This window comes from Octopus bimaculoides, chromosome 5 (assembly GCF_046866305.1).
Source record: "Octopus bimaculoides isolate indiv1 chromosome 5, ASM4686630v1, whole genome shotgun sequence".
In the NCBI taxonomy this organism is placed as follows: Eukaryota; Metazoa; Mollusca; class Cephalopoda; order Octopoda; family Octopodidae; genus Octopus; species Octopus bimaculoides.
In genome coordinates this window covers 15,365,480-15,387,295 of record NC_142932.1, presented here as the reverse complement: position 1 = coordinate 15,387,295, position 21,816 = coordinate 15,365,480, and the positions used below count along the sequence as shown (strand labels likewise).

The 21,816-nt window shown below is 39.1% G+C and overlaps 1 protein-coding gene across 1 annotated transcript in view; it reads right to left on the bottom strand.

Annotated features, from left to right (window-relative positions):
• The window catches only part of LOC106876855 (uncharacterized), a 283,480-nt gene that overhangs the window by 155,938 nt on the left and 105,726 nt on the right, over positions 1-21,816 (bottom strand). Inside the window, exon 7 of the mRNA XM_089351893.1 lies at positions 17,995-18,089. Within this exon, the coding sequence (XP_089208019.1) occupies positions 17,995-18,089 (95 nt within the window). The remainder of the gene's footprint in view (positions 1-17,994; positions 18,090-21,816) is intronic.

The following is a 21,816-nucleotide window of genomic DNA, read 5'->3' as shown; positions in this document are numbered from 1 at the left end:
CCCAGATGAGAACCACTGGCATAGCACAAAAGAGAAGGTGGTGTGCTGAGCAGATTCTAGGGGTTGAGGAGTTATATGGCTACTCACAGGCCTGGTTACTGTTTTAATCAACCACAGAAGGAATGACAAAAGGTAAAGTTAATCTTGGTAGGGATCAACTTATCCTGTCTAATAAAATAAATACCAGTCAAAAACTGGGGTTGATTTAGCTTGTTCTCTCCCCAAGAATGTGTGGCCTTGTGCTTATTGAGGTTGAAAATCAAATAATAGGAGCAAGAAGAGTTTCTTACATAGGTACAATGCCATCAATTCCACACCAAAAAGATGAAAGCTAAAGCTGACCTCCGCAAGATTTAAACTCACAATGCGCTTTAATAATAATGATAACATTAATGGTTTCAAATTTTGCCACAGGGGCAGCAATTTTGGAGTGGGTAGGGGATGAGTCAATTACATTGACACCAGTGTTCAACTGGTACTTATTTTAATGACCCTGAAAGGATGAAGGCAAAGTTGACCTCAGCAGAATGTGAACCCAGAAAGTAGCAATAGGCGAAATACTGCTAAGTATTATGTCCAGTGTGATAATGATTTTGCCAGCTGAACCACTAAGTTAAGGGGATGTAAACACACCAACATTGGTTGTCAAGTGGTGATGGGGGGAAAGGACAAAGAGACACACATAGATATACATATATATATGTAGCATCTAAATACTTTACAGATGCTATGTTCTCACATTTCTTGTCTTTTTCTCTGCTTTTTGAACTAACTACACACACACACACACATATATATATATACACATACATACATACATACATACATATTGATGGGCTTCTTTCAGTTTCTGTCTACCAAATCCACTCACAAAGCTTTGGTCGGCCTGAAGCTATAGTAGAAGACACTTGCCAAAGGTATCATGCATTGGGACTAAACCAGGATTTGTAGAAGTATAAGCAATTTATTGTAGATAAATATTAACAACAAAATCTTATATGGACCCCCCAAGGGCCATACGGATCACAGTTGAGAACCACCATGTTAAATGATGAAGCTGATAGGCAAAAGGCTAGAAATTTGGTTGCAGAAAGTTAACCAGTTGCATCAAACTCAACTGGTCCTTTCTCACAATTTCCATCCCTAAAACCCTGAACACATAACCTTATTCTTAGGTGCAGAGATGTTGCCATGAACAAGTGGAAGTGAATTGCACTTCAAAGAGCTTGCGTTTGATTAAATTTAATCCAAGTACCACTGGTATATATAACCATGTCCTAGAAGTGTAAATGGCAAAATTGGCCTTGATGAGATTTGATCTCAGAGCACAAAGTAGAAATGTAGCAAAGCATTTTTTGTCTGAGGGTCTAGTAATTCAGCCAGTCGTGCCAATCCATGACCACACATACAAACACAATATATATATATATATATATATATATATATATATATATATATATATATGCATATATATATATATATATTAAAGTTGTATGGAGAATAACCAATGAAAATAGTTGTAGGAGGAGGAGGAAGAAGGAAGGAAGGAAAGCAGGAAAAAGTAAAGAAAGAAAAAAAAGAAAAGAAAAGAAAGAAAGAAAGAAAGAATTGGGAGAAGTGGGGTCTGTAACTAAGGAATGTTCTGGCATCTGTGAATCTGAAATTCCTCAGATAAGATGCAACTTGATAAAGCAGAATGATGCAGTGGAGAATGGTGGTACCGGTAGAGGTATTGTTAGTGCGAAGGTGCTGGTGGTAGTACTAGAAGTAGTGGTGATGGTGGTTGTGGTACTCTCAGTGGTCACAATACTGATAGTGACGATGGAGGTTGTAGTGCTGGTGGAGCAAATACTGGTGAGATGCTAAATGTGGGGGTACTGGGAGGTCGTGCTGGTGACGGTACAGGCAGTTGTGTTAGTGGCCCTGGCAGTAGTGCTGTCAATGGTGCAAGCAATAGTGATGCTGATGGTGGTGGAGGTGGTAGTACTGGTAATGGTGATATGGTGGTACCGGCAGTAGTGGTACTATTGATGAAGGTGGCAGTAGTCAAGGTACTGGTGACACAGAAGCAAAACTCTGTGTGTGTATAAGAGAGAAAGAGAGGGAGGGAGAGAAAGAGCAATAAAGAGATGGATGGCTGGATATAGATAGGCAGATAAACAGACAGAAATACACACACACACACTATACATAATATATAGAGAGAGAAAGAGAGAAGTAGATATATAAACTAATACACATGCAAAAGGTACACTTGTACCTTAACTAATACTCATGCACTAGGTACCCTCATATCTCAATACCGACATTAATATCAACTAATATCACACACACACGTTACCCTTATGTCAAATAGTACTCACATACAAAGTATCTCTGTACCTCAACTAATACTCACACACAAGGTACTCACATATCTCAGCTAATACAAACATAAGGTACCACCCTGTGCCTCAACTAATACTCATGCACAAAGTACTCACCTCAACTAATACACATACAAGGTACCCCTGTACCTCAACTAATACACACAAAAAGTACCCCTGTACCTCAATTAGTACTCACATACAAGGTACCTTCATACTTCAACTAATACTCACACAAGGTACCCTCATGTCTCAATAGTACTCACATACAAGGTACTTTCATACCTCAACTAATACTCACACACAAGGTACCCTCATGTCTCAATAGTACTTACATACAAGGTACCCTCATACCTCAACTAACATACACACAAACATCAGCAATACATAGCACACACACCTACACACTGAATGGAAGATATATATATATATATCATCATCATCATCATCGTTTAACGTCCGCTTTCCATGCTAGCATGGGTTGGACGATTTGACTGAGGACTGGTGAAACCGGATGGCGACACCAGGCTCCAGTCTGATTTGGCAGAGTTTCTACAGCTGGATGCCCTTCCTAACGCCAACCACTCAGAGAGTGTAGTGGGTGCTTTTACGTGTCACCCGCACGAAAACGGCCACGCTCGAAATGGTGTCTTTTATGTGCCACCCGCACAAGCCAGTCCAGGGGCACTGGCAACGGCCACGCTCAAAATGGTGCATCTCATGTGCCACCCGCACAAGAACCAGTCCAGGGGCACTGGCAACGATCTTACTTGGCTTGCCGGGTCTTCTCACGCACAGCCCATTTCCAAAGGTCTCGGTCCGTAGTCATCGCCTCGGTGAGGCCCAATGTACGAAGGTCTTGCCTCACCACCTCAGCCCAGGTCTTCCTGGGCCTACCTCTTCCACGGGTTCCCTCAACTGTTAGGGTGTGGCACTTTTTCACGCAGCTATCCTCCTCCATTCTCACCACATGTCCATACCAGCGCAATCGTCTCTCTTGCACGCCACAACTGATGCTTCTAATGTTCAGCTTTTCTCTCAAGATACTTACACTCTGACGGGTATTCACATTGACATTACACATCCAACGGAGCATACTGGCTTCATTCCTTGCGAGCTTACGTATGTCCTCAGCAGTTACAGCCCATGTTTCACTGCCATGTAGCATGGTTGTTCGTACGCATGCGTCATACAGTCTGCCTTTTACTCTGAGTGAGAGTCCCTTTGTCGCCAGCAGGGGTAAGAGCTCTCTAAACTTTGCCCAGGCTATTCTTATTCTAGCAGCTACACTTTCAGCGCACCCACCCCCACTACTAACTTGGTCGCCCAGATAGCGGAAGCTATCGACTACATAATGTATATATATATATATATATATATATATATATATACACACACACACAAACATACACACACACATGATTAAGGCACATACTTTCACTCCTACAGACAGACACACTGTTGACCTATAGCCCTAATTAGTAGTGACATATTCTCATCAACATAAACCAATGTATATAGATTGCAAGGTAAACAGACAAACATCTCATTATCAACACACACACTCACACATGCAATCACACTCAAGTAGCTGATATCAAAAGTATATTAAATGAAGATTGACACATCAGATAACAACCACACAGTAGATATATTATTTCTGATACAGCATGTGCATGCGTGAGATGTGAGCGAGCATACACATATGTGAGTGAGTGAGTGAGTGAGTGAGTGTGTGTGTGTGTGTGTGTGTGTGTGTGTGTGTGTGTGTAGGATGGCTTGCCTGAAGGCATGGCTGTGGGGTTAAGAAGCTTGCATTGCAAACCAAGTGGATTTGGGTTCTGTACCACTGTATGACACCATAGGTGTCTTTTATTATAGCTGCAGCAACCAATGTTTTTTGTGAGTGATTTTGGAAGGCTGTTGTGTGTGTGTGTGTGTGTGTGTGTGTGTGTTTGTCTCAAAACACCACTTGACAACCAGTGTTGGTTTGAAACTGTGTAGAAGCCTGTTGTGTGTGTGTGTGTGTGTGTGTGTGTGTGTGTGTGTGTGTGTGTGTGTGTGTGCTTGTCCCCCACAGATGCTTGACAACTGGTGTTGTCCCTGTAATGTAGCGGTTCAGCAAAAGGGATCAACAGAATAAATACCAGGCTTAAAAAAAGTATTAGGGCCGATTCACCTAACTAAAAAATTCCTTAAGGTGGTGCTCCAACATGGCCACAGTCAAATAACTGAAACAAGTAAAAGGTAAAAAGGTGATATATATATAGGATGCCCTTTCTTATGCCAAACACTTCACGGAGTGTAATGGGTAGGTTTTCCAAGGCACAAGCCAGACTCATCATCAGGTGAGGTGGGAGTGGGAACTGGGTGCGACTGATCACTATTTAAGGGTGCACCCTCAGATTCAGAAAATACAGTTTACAAAAGTCATCTTCCTGCAATACATTTCTTGGAGTTTGGCTGACTTTTCTTCTCAAACCAGAATGCAAAATATATTTTCAAATAACAAACAAGCTGAAACAAAGAGACTAGTCATAAATTCCTGAAGGAAATAGAGGAAGAAATTATATGGCCCTAGTGAGTTTGTTATGCAGCTTGCAAGACTAAAGATTCCATTCAATTAAGTGGAGCTACATCATTGACTGCGGTGGCTTTAAGTTAGGAGGTGAGTGGAGCCAGAAGAACACGGGTTTCTTACTAGAGAGGAGCTACATAGCTAATCCCATTATAGGACTGTCAGTCTTTCAGTTATGATGACAACAGTTCCAGTTGATCTGATCAATGGAACAGCTTGCTTATGAAATTAATGTACAAGTGGCTGAGCACTCCACAGACATATGTACCCTTAATGTAGATCTTAGGGAGATTCAGTATAACACAAAATGCGACAAAGCTGGACCTTTTGAATCACAGGCACAACTCCGTTTTTGCCAGCTGAGTGGAATAGAATGACTTGAAAAGTAAAGCGTCTTGCTCAAGGACACAAAGCGCTGCTAGGAATTGAACTCATGGCTTTGTGAATTTGAGCTGAATACTCTAACCACTAAGCTATGTGCCATCTATATTACGGAAGAAAGGTTGGGAGTAACCGTGGTGGAGCAGGAAAGCGATGAAAATAGTGGTGATAATGTAGCAGGGTGGAGACTCAAAGTATGAGGTGGCTTGAAGTGAGTGGATATAGGAGAACGGAGTGAGCAGATGGTTAGAGATTGTAAGAGGATACAAGTGAGTGAGAGATAGTTAGAGATGGGCAGGTCCTCTGTAGGTGTTGACAGTGTCTAATTCAATAAACCACCTGTCATCATCATCATCATCATGCTAAAGAGTTAATTCTTTGGGTAAAAAAAAATATAGGAGAATCAGCTAATAATGATTTTATTCAACATATTCCCCTCTCAGATTCACACACTTATTGCAGCGGTCCTTCAGTTTTTCTAAGCCCTATAAAAGAACTCGGAAGGTTGAGCTTCCAACAGACCTTTTGTGATACCCCTAAAACCAGGAACTTTTCAGCATTCCCTTGTACTATGTGACTAAGGTACTCAGAAACTTACAGAGTAAGTAACTAACATACTAAGTGACTGAAATATCCAAGGGCCTAGGGGCTTAATAAATAATATATTGTATGATGAGGTACCAATTTAGACTCAGTAGTGTCAAAGGTAATATCAATGGACACAATAAGTGGTACCTAGAAACCAAAAAAAGAAAAAAAAAAAAAAAAAGGAAGAGGAACTGAACTGCTCAGACTCAGAAGTTGACATGGTAGTAGAAGCGATAGCGAGTGACTGACTGAGATGCCTGGCAGTGTTGGCAATGGTGAGCAGCAGAGATGGTGAAGTTGTAGTGTTTGTGTGCATTGGAGATAGTGAGAAATAAAGATGCCAAGCTGTGGAGATGCTCAGCAGCCAATCAAACAATAGAATTAAGATAGCAGCCATTGTCTGTCTTTGTGTGTGTGTGTTAGAGAGAGAGATAGGGGGGGGGGGAGAAAAATCAAATAAAAATTCCACCAAACAGCTGATGACAAAAGGAACAAAAACAAAAAAAGAAAAGATAACGTTTGTAATAAAATAAATATATATAAAAAAAAAAAGCAGAACAAAAGCTCTTTGAAAACAATAAGAAAAGCTGGTTGTAGTTAAACCAATAGTTGCATCAAATGTGACATATGAAAGTGGCAATGTTGTTATGGTGGTGGTGTTTGTTTGTTTGTTGTTGATAAAGTATGGCAGATTCAGCAAAGTGAGACAAGAAACAACAACGAGGACAAGGAAGAGCAGGACGAGGAGGAGGGCACGGAAAACAACAGCAGCAACAATGAGGATGACACTTGCCGACAAAGACAAAGACAATAACAATGACAACAGTAACAACAACGAAAATGAAAGTGAAAGTGAAATTTAGAACAGAAAGGGAGAAGATAACGTCAAAGTGAAAAATAATCAATATTATATTGTAAATAGTATGTTTCATGTAAAACAGCAGTGACAGTGATAATGGTGGTGGTGGTGGTAGCGATGATGGTGGTTGTGACAGAAATGTATCGGTGGTGATGGTGGTAACAATGGTGTTGATAATGATGATTGTGGTAGTGGTGGTGGTAATAGTGACAACGGTGTTGATGGTAGTGGTAATGATGATGCTGCTTGATGGTGGTGGAGGCATTTTATTGTTTGTTGTGGATGAGGAAATCTAATTTTTCTTGACAACCATAGCAGACTATTCTCACTGGTTCCAATACAATTTCCGACACACATACACACAAAATATTCATTTTGTTTATGATTACATTATTATCATTATTATTATTATTATCATTATTATTATTGGCTTTTCTTTTTTTCTCTTCTATAAAATCTGTTCAACGTAGAAAGAGAGTAAAAAAAGAGAGAGACTGAGATGACGGAAGAGTAGAATGACAATAGCTGCAGCAGTGTGCGTATGAATGTGTGAGTGTGTATGTATGCGTGAGAGAAAAAGAGAGGGAGAGTGGGGGGGGGGCAAACAGATTGGGAGATTCCACTGACCTAGAAAGGGGAGGAGCAGAGAGGAGGCGGGATGGGGTGGGGTTTGTAATGACAGAGCTCAGAGTCTCCAAGACATAGGGATTTTGTCTTAAAAGCATTCCTGACTAAAAAGTCAGAGTGTTTTAAAAATATGTACACATGTACACACATACATACACACTCATACAATGATCATAGACACATACATACACACTAAACAAACAGACAATATAACACACACACACACACAAGCCACATATGTATCTTATGGCACCCTGGTTGTTTTCTACTGTAACCTCAGGTTAACTGATTCCTTGTCAATAGAATTTGGTAGATGGAAACTGTATGGAAGCCTAAATATATAGCAAACACTGACACACAATAAATGAAAAAAAAAACCAGATCTATCATCATCATTTAGCATCTGCTTTCTCTGCTGGCATGGGTTAGACGGCTTGACGAAACTAGTAAGCCAGAGAGCTGCACAAGGTTCCAGCCTGATTTGGCATGGTTTCTACAGCTGGATGCCCTTCTTAGTGTCAACCACATGTATATATATATATATATATATATATATATATATATATATATATATATATATATATGTATATATATATATATATATATATATATATATTGTGTGTGTGTGTGTGTGTGTGATCATCATTTAATATCTGTTGAAGAAATCAAGCCAAGGACTTACTCTTTGTAAGCCAAGTACTTATTCTCTTTTTTGCTGAACCGCTAGGTTACGGGGACATAAACACATCAACATCGGTTGTCAAGTGATGGTGGAGAACAAACAGACACACAAATACATACATACATTTATTTATATATATATATATATATATGGTGGTTGTCTACTCCTTAAACAGAGTTTGACCACCTCCTGCACCTACACCTTAGCCCTTTCATGGCGTCTGATGTGGCTTTTTAAACCAGACAGTGTTTTGAAAAAACACCCACACAGATTGCACCTCTGATTTGCACTACCAATACCTGCAAGTAAGTTCTGCTCATCGTGGATCCTAACATGTCTTTTAAGACCCCCATTGGATTTGCAAACCCTCTGGCACACACCACATTCAAACGTGTGCACAGACATATAATCAGAATAGCTGGGTGAGGTTTGTTTTCCATGGGTTCGCAGGTGAGATTTGAGGCCAGCCAAGGACAGACATGGTCTGTCACAGACTGTGCACACAAAAAGGTCCCTGTCATTCACCTTCTCAGTCTTCACCTTTTTCCTTAAATGTCTCTTGAGCCCTGCTTGCATCATCCTGGCCTCTTCAAATGCTTTCACTCCACTCCACACCCTTGTTCGCCATCCAACTCGATCTGAAGCGAGGACTTCTATATCTTTTGGAGCCATTCCAATTGACTTCATAGCAGTCCTTATGCCATCCTTAAACCTTTTTTTAGGTTTATGCCGATAACGTTTCCCCTCTGCAAGCTCACCATAAAACAGCTGTTTCGGCATGCGTTCATCTGCCATTCGAACAATATGGCCACACCATCTCAATTGGTTCCTCAAAATCATGGCTTTAATTGAGGGGATGCCTGCAGATGCAAGGATATCTGTGTTTGGAGTAAAAGAATTCCATTTAATTCTTAAAATATGACGAAGGCATTTTTGGTGGAATTTTTCTAACATTTTAAAATGCCTTTCATAACAGGTCCAAGTTTCACAGGAATACAATAGGGATGTTAAGACAAATGATTTGTAAAGAGCCAGCTTTGTATTGCTATTTATATGTCGCTGGCGCCAGACGCGTGACTCCAAGCCACCAAATGCTTTTGCTGCCCTTTGAATTCGCAGGTGTATTTCCGTATCAAGATTTCCATCATCTTGAACAGAGCTTCCCAGGTAGACAAATGAATTTACAACCTCAAGTAACTTTCCCTTAACAAAAATTTATATATATATATATATATATATATATATATATATATATATAAAGTACAGTTTTATATCTTCGAAACGTCGAGTTAGAATAGAGGCAGCTGATGAATAATTCCAAGTGGCTTTCTGTTTTCCTATGTGTTCGTTCCGTTGTCTGTAGTTCATTGTTCTAACGTCCTGTACCCTGATATGCATCTATATACACATGCAGATGAAAGTATATACATATATGTGTGTATACATGCATATATATTTTTTGTATTATATATATATATATATATACACACACACAACGGGCTTCTTTCAGTTTCCACCTACCAAATCCACTCACAAGGCTTTGGTCAGCCTGAGCTATAGTAGAAGACACTTGCCCAAGGTGCTACGCAGTGAGACTGAACCTGGAACCATGTGGTTGGGAAGCAAGCTTGTTACCACAAGCATGGCTGTGTGGTTAACAAGTTTGCTCAGCAACCACATCTGACTGTGGCCATGCTGGAGCACTGCCTTAAAGGGTTTTAGTTAAAGAAATCAACCCAAGGGCTTATTCTTTGTAAGCCCAGTACTTATTCTATCAGTCTCTTTTGCTGAACAGCTAGGCTACAGGGATATAAACACACCAACATCAGCTGTCAAATGATGGTGGGGGGACAGACACAAAGACACACACACAACAGGCTTCTTTCAGTTTCTGTCTACCAAATCCACTCACAAGGCTTTGGTTGGCCCAAGGCAATATTGCCCAAGGTGCGATGCAATGAAACTGAACCTGGAACTATATGGTTGGAAAACAAGCTTCTTACCACAGTCACGCCTGCACCTATTTAACATATCACAAGTATGTCTATGAAAAAAAAAAAAAAACTAGAGAGAAGGTGAGATAGCATGAGAAAGACAGAGGGAGAGACAGATAATGTCAGAGAGAGAGAGAGGGGAGAGGGGGAGAGGGGGGAAGAGGGGGAGAGGGAGAGAAGGCATCAGATTCTTGTTCTCCCCATGGCATACAAACTTATCTAGACTCATGAACTTTACTCTCAGCTTTGTCAAGACAGATGGGGGTGGAGAGAATGAGGGCCGGGAGTGGGTTCACTGTTCATGTCTTGGCAACTTAGCTTTTCTGTAGGCCTTCTGAGACTGATGAGGTTAATATAGTGTGTGTGTGTGCGTGTGTGTGTATGTATGTTTGTGAGTGAGCGCAATTCTTGTTATATGTAAAGAAGTGCATTCACATAGACATATATAAATGGATTACATGTTTGTACATGTGAAAGAGCATGCATGTACATGAGCTTATAAGATATATATATACACACACACACACACGTGTATACATGCACGTGCATGAGTGTGTATAATGGTAAACACATTATCGTCATCATTTAATGACCATCTATGTTGACATAGGTTGAATGGTGCAACAAGACTACTGTCTAGTTGGTGGACTTTACTTACACACACACACACACAAGTATGTGTATCTGTTGTATATGCAGTTAAGAAGAACCAAGTGTAAATATTCATTTATCCCAATGTTTGCATATACACACTGGTGAAGGTAATATAAATACACATGAAAAAAACGTGTTTCCTTTTCGTGTGTGTATATTAGATACATGTATATATAGCCTCACTTATGTGTATATGGACACAACCACACACATTATCACAAGCATGAATATACATACATAGTTTGGTAGAACAAACAGAAGAAATAGAAATCCATACACAAGCATATATATATATATATATATATATATATATATATATATATATATATATATATATTATATATATATTATATATATATATATATATATATATATATATATTATATATATATATATATATATATATATATATATATTATATATATATATATATATATATATATATATATTATATATATATATATATATATATATATATATATATTATATATATATATATATATATATATATATATTATATATATATATATATATATATATATATATATGTATATATCAGACAGCGAGAATGAGTGCTCAATACCGCATTGATGAATTAACAAGGCTACCATTGGTTTCATGCCAGGAGAAAATTTCTCAGCAAATATCAAACCTACATCCAAGATGGAGACGAGTACCACTGTTCCATGTAGCAGGCTTGATAATTGCTGAGAAGTGTTTCTATTGGCATGAAACCAATGGTAGTTAATAATACACACATACACACACACTTTTTATATTCATATTTAATCAGGAGAAAGTGAGAAAAATGATTCATACATGGCATGAAACTCTTGGTCCTTGAATCACTTTTTTAACTTTCTGGCAATGAAAGACAAAAAAGTACATACACACGCACACACGCACACACACACACACACACACACAATTGCATTAAATTCATTTTCCAATATATACAATACTAGTCATAGTGAATGTTTATATCACAACAGTGCTGAATATCTCGAGACAGAGCAAGTTAATTAAAATATATGTACAGCTCAGCAGTTAAAAGTACAGGAAACATCATCATCATTGTCGTTTAACATCCACTTTCCATTATGGCATGGGTTGAACGGTTTGACTGAGGACTGGCAAGCTGGGAGGCCGTACCAGGCTCCAATCTGATCTGGCAAAGTTTCTACAGCTGGATGCCCTTCTTAATGCCAACCACTCCGAGAGCGTAGTGGGTGCTTTTTACGTGTCATATATATATATATACCTCATCATCACAATCATTATTTAACATTCATGTTCCATGCTGGAAAGGGTTGGATGGTATGACAAGAAAATGTCTGGACCTGAGGAATGTTACCTTGTTTGAAAACAGGTGAGGGTTGGTGACAGGAAGAACACCCTTATATGCCAGTCCATCACAAGGTTACCCATTTACAACTGAGTGGCCTGAGGCAACTGGAATTAGTGTTTTGCTCAAGAACACGACACACAACAAGTCTGGGAATTGAAACTACGATCTTGCAATTGTCAGTGCAACATTCTAACCATTAGGCCATGTGACTTCACAATGATTTTAATGTCTCAGAGGGTGCATACACAATCATCAGTGGAGGTATTTTATTAACATACTAAAACATCAATGTCTAACAAGTGACTCGGTAGAAGCCTACAGGGTTATCTACCATTTTTCCAACAACAAGCTGGCACATTCACTAGCAGACTGAACAAAATGCTTGGCGCTTTCCATTGTCTTTACATTTCTGAGTTCAAATTCTGCCAAGGTTGACTTTGTCATTCATTCTTTTGGGAATGATAAAATAAGTAACAGTTGAACGCTGGGGGTCAGTATAATCAACTTATCCCTCCCTTGGAATTGCTGGCCTTGTGTCTATAGTAGAAAGAATTGCTGTTGTTGCGATTGTGATTAACAACAGCTTAAGAAACTAGCAGAATCGTTACCTTGTAGGGCATTTCGTCTGTCTTGACATTCTGAGTTCAAATTCCACCATGGTCAAACTTTGTTTTTCAACTTTTTAAGTTCTATAGAATGACCGCCAGTTGAGCATTGAGGTCAATATAATCGACTCCCCCACAGACAAAAAAAATTTCAGGCTTTGTGCCTACAAATAGGCATAGGAGTGGCTGTGTGGTACGTAGCTTGCTTACCAACCACATGGTTCTGAGTTCATTCCCACTACGTGGCACTTTGGGCAAGTGTCTTCTACTATAGCTTCGGGCCAACCAAAGCCTTGTGAGTGGATTTGGTAGATGGAAACTGAAAGAAGCCCGTCGTATATATGCATGTATATATGTATGTGTGTGTATATGTTTGTGTCTGTGTTTGTCCCCCAACATCGCTTCACAACTGATGCTGGTGTGATTACGTCCCCGTAATAGAATAGGTACTAGGCTTCCGAAGAATAAGTCCTGGGGTCGATTTGCTCGACTAAAAGGCGGTGCTCCAGCATGGCCGCAATCAAATGACTGAAACAAGTAAAAGAGTATAATAGAAAAGAATATCTCTGCCACTTGAGGGCACTCTTACAAAACCAAAAAGCAACGCAGTACTCTCTTTACTCTCTGTTTTACTCTTTTACTTGTTTCAGTCATTTGACTGTGGCCATGCTGGGGCACCGCCTTTAGTCGAGCAGATCGACCCCAGGACTTATTCTTTGTAAGCCTAGTACATATTCTATCGGTCTCTTTTTGCCGAAGCGCTAGTTTACGCGGACGTAAACACACCAGCAACGGTTGTCAAGTGAAGTTGGGGGGACAAATACAGACACACAAACATATACACACACATACATATATACGACGAGCTTCTTTCAGTTTCCGTCTACCAAATCCACTCACAAGGCTTTGGTCGGCCCGAGGCTATAGTAGAAGACACTTGCCCAAGGTGCCACGCAGTGGGACTGAACCCGGAACCATGTGGCTAGTCGGCAAGCTACTTACCACACAGCCACTCCTTCATAACTTTTAGAAACATTTTCCCTATGTTCAGAATTATCAAAGCATGCAACAAACTACCCAAGTCAGTCATTAGTGATCAAAACACAGCATCCTTCAAAATTTCCATGCTCCCTGAAATGCACCAAGATTACTCTAGGTGTGCCTCTGTACCCTTTCCTTTCTATGCTTTTTTTATTTATTCATTGATCACTTTTCTGTCTTCTTGTCTTTTATCCTGTCTACTATACATGTACTTTGGCAAGCATTGCTGTCTGCCTTTATTTGACTGATAGCTGTTCTCTGACCCCGCTCTTTTACATTTTTCTAACAGGTTGTAGTGCACCTAAGCACAGTATACAATAAGCTTTTTACTACTACTACTACTTCTACTCCAACAACATATATATTGTGTGTATATATATATATATATATATATATATATATATATACATACATCGTTATTTATTCATACCTTGACATCACCACACATATTTGATAGACATACATACATCAATATATATATATATATATATATATATATATATATATATATATAGAGAGAGAGAGAGAGAGAGAGAGATTGATAGATATCTAGATATGTATGTACATAAATACACAATACATTCCCCCATCAATCACCAACTACCAGCCTCACGCCCAAAAGACACAAAAGACACTCATCTGTTCTTTGTTTTAAACATAATGGAAGATGTTTTAAAATTTCCTTGTTCATCACCATTGTTGTCCATGGCAACTATAGCAGTAGCAGTGGTGGAGGAGGAGTGGTAGAAGTTATGGCAATGGTGGTAGTAGTTGTAGTGGTGACTGCAGCATTAGTAGTATTATTATCATCATCATCATCATATATAGCAAGAGACAAAACCTATATATATATATACATATATATACATATACACACACAAGAACAAACACATACGCATAGTAGTCAACACACATATATACAAAACAGTGAACACACGTACCAGCAAATATACACATTAGTGAAAAGACATACATATACATACACACACACATAATATATATATATATATATATATACCAGTAAACACACATATATACACACAGAGTATCCAGGTGTAACATGAACATTAATTAATAGAAATTTTTTTACCAAATTGATTGCAGAGACATAGTGTAAGCAGAGCCCCTAGGGAGGATATCTAGGGATCAGATTAAGGATGAGATTGGTTAAGGGATGGGAAGGAAGTTGGAAAGGATGATGGTTGGTGGGATCTGTGGAAATTTGGGAAGATATCGAAAATATTTTATACACACAGAAACACACACACACACATATATATATAGACACACACAATCATGTAGCTGACATTCCATTCGTGTCAGATCCTATCACCTTAAAAGCATTTACTGGCACAGTGTGTGAGAGTGTGTGTGGTCTCAACTTTCACACACTGTAAACACATCTAATGTACATGAGACAATGAGGTAGTGGTCTACATCAGGGGTTTTCAAACTTTTTGACTTGCGGACCCCTTTATATTTCAGGCTTTACCTTAGGGACCCCCTTATAAACGCTCATGAAATTTATACATAAATATTTGCTTAAAATAACATATATTTTTACATTTATTTATTTAACAGTATTTAACAAATAGGTTTATTGTCAATTAAAAGATTTCGATTAAAAAAACATATATAAAATCAAATTCCCCATAAAAAGTATTTGCTGTCCATGGACCCCCTGTGGTCCGCGGACCACAGTTTGAAAACCCCTGGTCTACATGATAGCATGACCTGCTAGAAATAGGAACCAAATCTTCCTCACATCATACTGTCTTAAAAAAAAAGAAAAAAAAACAGAGCATCATCATCATCATCGTTTAACGTCCGCTTTCCATGCTAGCATGGGTTGGACGATTTGACTGAGGACTGGTGAAACCGGATGGCAACACCAGGCTCCAATCTAATTTGGCAGAGTTTCTACAGCTGGATGCCCTTCCTAACGCCAACCACTCAGAGAGTGTAGTGGGTGCTTTTACGTGTCACCCGCACGAAAACGACCACGCTCGAAATGGTGTCTTTTATGTGCCACCCGCACAAGCCAGTCCAGGGGCACTGGCAACGATCTCACTCGAAAATCCTACGGGAGCCAGTCAGGCGGTACTGGCAACGGCCACGCTCAAAATGGTGCATCTCATGTGCCACCCGCACAAGAGCCAGTCCAGGGGCACTGGCAACGATCTTACTTGGCTTGCCGGGTCTTCTCACGCACAGCACATTGTCTTGTCTTTGATTCCTTGCTCAAAAGCATAAAAGACAGGATGGTCATATCTGGAATACCTAGGACGATATGACTTTTTGATCAGGGTGGTCTTTGAACAAAACAACTAAATTTATGTGTACATAGACAAAGGAACCTCATATGTAAAGCTGTGTACATGTTTGTACACATTTACTGTATTCTATTAACATGTGCATTAGCGGCAAAGATAATACGATTATGTTAAATTCTTTCAATACTACATTTCTGTTGAAATACATCATGTCTGTTTCAATTACTTTTGAAAATAATGAAGAATTTAGTAAAACAACTTTGTTTTTATTCACGTTGGTGTCTGGAATATGAATTAGCATAAAATTTGGATGGAAGGCTTTTAATTTAGATTAATTTTGAAACAGGAAGTTTTTATCATAGAGCCAGGGGTGGCTTCTAGCTGGTTGATATCAAAAGGGTTAATTATGTGTTACAGAATACACCCAGTTGTGTGTATATGTGATAACATTGTATGTATGCGTGCGTGTATGAATAATAGCTGGGTTTTCCATAAAAGAACTTTGTCTGGAATCTGTCCTGGAGAGGAACTTTTCTGGGAGAGACACACAGTTGACTCTGAGCAATGGAAACCTGGGGATGTAGTCTTTCAATTAAGTATTCTTATAGTCTTTTGTTCCAGTCATTTGACTGCGGCCATGCTGGAGCACTGCCTTTAGTCAAACAAATTAACCCCAGTACTTATTCTTTGTAAGCCTCACATTTATTCTTTCGGTCTCTTGCCGAATCGCCAACTTACGGGGATGTACACACACCAGCATCAGTTGTCAAAATGGTGGGGGGGACAAACACAGACACACAAGCATACACACACACACACACACATATATATATATATATATATATATATATATATAAAAATTTAATGAATGGAGAAAACGCATACTTTATTCCTACAATTTTAACATCACAGATCCCTATGGATCACATAGGTTATAATCCTTTGAAACATATGTAGGAATAAAGTATGCAATTTTAACATGCGTTTTCTTCATTCCTTAAATTCTTAAATATACTCAAATACCCAAAATTTCTAGGAGTTCCTGCCTTAAAAACAAGAACTACACCACAGTTATTTTGTGTTCTTTGCTACATTGGTTTCTATTAAGCCATTTATTCTATCCGATGAATTTTTATTCATTAGGATAGAAGAAATACATATAATTAAATATATATCATCATCATCATCATCATCATCATATATATATATATATATATATATATACGATGGGCTTCTTTCATTTTCCATCTACCAAATCCACACCCCAAGGCCATAGTAGAAGACACTTGCCCAAGGTGCAACACAGTGGGACTGAAACTAGAGCCATGTGGTTGGGAAGCAAGCTTCTTACCACACAGCCACTCCTGCACACTCCTGATGTGTGTGTGTGTATATATATATATATATATATATATATAACAGTCACTGGACTCTGGCCATGCAGGGCCATGCCTTGAATATTTTTTTTAGTTAAACAAATTGCCTCTAGTACTTATGTTTTTTTTTTAAAGCCTGGTACTTATTCTATCACTCTCTTTGGTCAAACCGCAGTCATGGGGATATAAACAAACCAACACTGATCATCAAGTAGTGATGAGGGACAAACAAAAAGACACACACACATACACAAACACATGCTTATTGAGCTTCCATCTACCAAATCCACTCACAAAGCTTTGGGCTGTGCAGGGCTAAAGAAAACACTGGCTCAAGATGCCATGCAGTAAGGACTGAACCCTAGATCATATGGTTAGCAAGCAAATCTCTTAACCACACAGCCACACCTGCACCTAATTACTGCATCACCTGCAACACACACACACATACTGTCTTAAGGAAATGACAGATTGGATAATGGGATACGAGATAATAGCCTATGTTTGAATAAAATATATGTAGGTCACAGTTGGAACACATTTGATTGCACTGGATCACAGATCATGATAGACCTGGGGCTACAGAACAACATTAGGAAACCCCCAAAAGATGTGAGCTTACCTTAATATATTCCCCTTCCTTGAAAGCAAGTCCGTGGATGTCATACTGGTTTGAGTGTTCTTTAATGGCACGAGCCTTCACAGCAAAACTTGCTTCTGTAAAACAACAAAAATAAAGAATCCATGAGTTATTGGACAGCTTAAGATTTTTTTGGGGGGGTCAGTAAGATTTGAGGGTATAACTCTTGGAGATGAAAGTTGGACAGAAAGATTGGCAGAATTGGTATTAACACAGTAGGGAGCAAATAGATGTAGTTTATTGTCCAGTTTCACAACATGACCTGAAGAACATAACACATCGTTGGTCTGAGAATGGAAACCGCAATCTTGCGATCATGAGTGTAACACCCAAATTACTAAGCCACATGTTTTCTACATATAAATATATATCATCATTTAATGTCCACTTTTCCATGATTTTGTAGGTTAGATACAATTCGCTGAGACAGATTTTTTACAGCCAGATGCTTTTCCTGTCACTAACCCTCACCTATTTTGAAGCAAGGTAATATTTCCATTGGCCTTTTTAAAATATGAACAGCAAAATGGCTGGACAGGTTTTCTGAGAATTCTGCATAATGAACAGGAGTTGTATACGAGATAGTTGAGACTGTATGATGGATAAGAGAGGATGTATGATGGACAGGGGTGGCTGTATGATGGATAGGGGAGGCTGTACAATGGATAGGGGAGGCTGTACGATGGATAGGAGAAGCTGTACGATGGATAGGAGAGGCTGTATGGTGGATAGGGGAGGCTGTATGATGGATAGGGGAGGTTGTATGATGGATAGGAGAAGCTGTATGATGGGTAGAGGAGGCTGCATGATGGATAGGAGAGGGTGCATGATGGATAGGAGAGGGTGCATGATGGATAGGGGAGGTTGTATGATGGATAGGGGAGGCTGTATGATGGATAGGGGAGGCTGTATGATGGACAGGGGAGGCTGTATGATGGACAGGGGAGGCTGTATGACGGACAGGGGAGGCTGTATGATGGACAGGGGAGGCTGTATGACGGGTAGGAGAGGTTGTATGATGTATAAGGGAGGTTGTATGATGGATAGGGGTGGCTGTATGATGGATAGGGGAGGCTGTATGCTGGATAGGGGAGGCTGTATGCTGGATAGGGGAGGCTGTATGCTGGATAGGAGAAGTAGTATAATAGACAGAAAATACCATATAATGGATAGGAGAGCCTGTACAATGGAGGGGAGAAGCTGTATAATGGAGAGAAGAGGTTGTATAATGGGGAGAAGAGGTTGTATAATGGCGAAAAGTGGCTGTATGATAGGGAAAAGGGGCTGTATAATGGGTAGGAGAAGGCATAGAAAAAGGTTGATTAATATGTACAGCGAAAGCTGCATAAGGGACAAGAGATGGGTGTATAATGCATCAAATCAAGTTGTATAAAAAAAACACTGGTGTATAATACATAGAGGAGGCAATATAATGGACAGGAGAAACCTCCATTATCAACAGAGAATGATGTATAAAAAAGAGAGAAGGATGCTATATAATGAACAAAGAAAGCTTTATTATTAGAGACAGAAATAGAAAAAGCTGTATAACTAAAATGCTTGTTATGTACACATTTTGAAATTCTAACAACAACATACATACACACACTTGTTTCAGTTATTTGACTGTGGCCATGCTGGAACATTGCCTTGATATATATATATACATACATTCATAGATATTAGTTCGCTCCTTATAATGATTATTGACAGGGGTTTACATGCTGTATTTCCATATTTGTACATTTGTATTGAAATAATATATCAGCATATATAGTCATTTATATTATATGAGTATATATCTGGACACACCCACTGACGGATACACAAGCTTATGTAGTTTTAAAGATGAATTATTAACAGATACGTATTTCTATCAGCATATGCATACACACACAAACACACACATATATATATATATATATATCATCATCATCATCATCATCGTTTAACGTCCGCTTTCCATGCTAGCATGGGTTGGACGATTTGACTGAGGACTGGTGAAACCGGATGGCAACACCAGGCTCCAGTCTGATTTGGCAGAGTTTCTACAGCTGGATGCCCTTCCTAACGCCAACCACTCAGAGAGTGTAGGGTCTCAGAGAGTGTATATATATATATATATATATATACACACACATTAAATGCAGGGAGCAAACGGTGAAGTCATGTTTGAGGTGAAGAAAGAAGATGAGAGAAGAGAAAGGTGAGAGAGAGAGAGAGAGAGAGAGTGAATATAAGAGGAGTAGAACAAAGAAAGATAAGAAGGAGAGACAGAAGTAGGTAAGAAAAGGAAGAATGTAAAGAAACTAGAGCAGTGATGGAAGAGTGTGGGGTGCAGTGGTTCAATGTCTAGGTTAGCAATAACTTATGATGGTGGTGGTGGTGGTGGTGGTGGTGTTGGTGGTAATATTAATGAATGGTGGTGGAAGTGGTGATGATTCTGATGAGGATGATGGTGGTGGTGGAGATGATTCTGCTGAGGATGATGGTGGGGGGGGGAGGTGAAGATGATGACGATGATAATAGTGGTGGTGGTGGTGGTGATGATGACGATAATGGTGGTGACAGTGATGACAATGATAATGGTGGTGGTGATGAAGATGATAGTAGTGGTGGTAGTGATGACAATGATGATAATGGTGGTGGTGGTAGTGTTGGTAGTGATGACAATGATGATAATGGTGGTGGTGGTAGTGATGACAATGATGATAATGGTGGTGGTGGTGATGAAGATTAGTTCTGGTCAGTTGTGCATTAATTATAGTACCTATAATCACTGAGATTAATCAATTAAAGAATATCACTGTGATGGTGGTGGTGGTGGTGGTGTTGTAGAGGTAATGGCAGTGCTGTGGTCATAACATATTGCAGAGAGAGTGTTATGGTGGTAGTACTGTGATATTAGTAGCTATTATTATAATGGTGTTGCTGTTCAACCCTAAGTAACCCCTGCTTGAGCAGGCCTAAGTTTTAACAAATACAACCATGGCCATCCTGTCTTTTTGTTGTGTTGGCAGTAGTAATAGTAGTAGTAGTAGTAGTAATGGTGCTCGTTGCTGCAGTAGTAAGGATGGTAATGGTGGTGGTAGTGGTAGTAGTGGTGGTGGTGGTGCTGCTGCTGCTGCTGCAACGGTCAGGTGGTTGTAGACTGGTGGTGATAATGCATGTCTGTGAACCTAAAATTAATATCGATTCCAGGTGGAGGAAGCACTGGCCCCCAAGAGACCATCGTGGTAGAGATGGGGGGGGGCGGATATGTGGGTAACAAGAGAAGAAGAAAGCCAGAGATGAAAGGAGTGTATGTACACATGTGTCTGTGTGTGTGTGTGTGTGTGTGTGTGTGTATACATCATCATCATCATCGTTTAACGTCCGCTTTCCATGCTAGCATGGGTTGGACGATTTGACTGAGGACTGGTGAAACCTGATGGCAACACCAGGCTCCATTCTAAATTTGACATACATATATATAATTAAGGGTAACTAAGAGGCACCACCATGCCAGAAAAGATAAAAGAAGTCATATATATATATATATATATATATATATATATATATATATATATATATATATATATATATATATATATATATATATATGAGTTCAGCAAAAATTTAGATTCAGAAGAATATGGTACTTAAGTTGTGGTACCAGAATTTAGTATGGTATTATTGATATAATTTCAAAATAAGGTGATTAAAATCAAAATAGGCAACAAGGTTATCCAGAGGTAATGCAGCATTACCTCTGGATATCCATGTTGCTTATTTTGATAAATTTATATATATATATATATATAT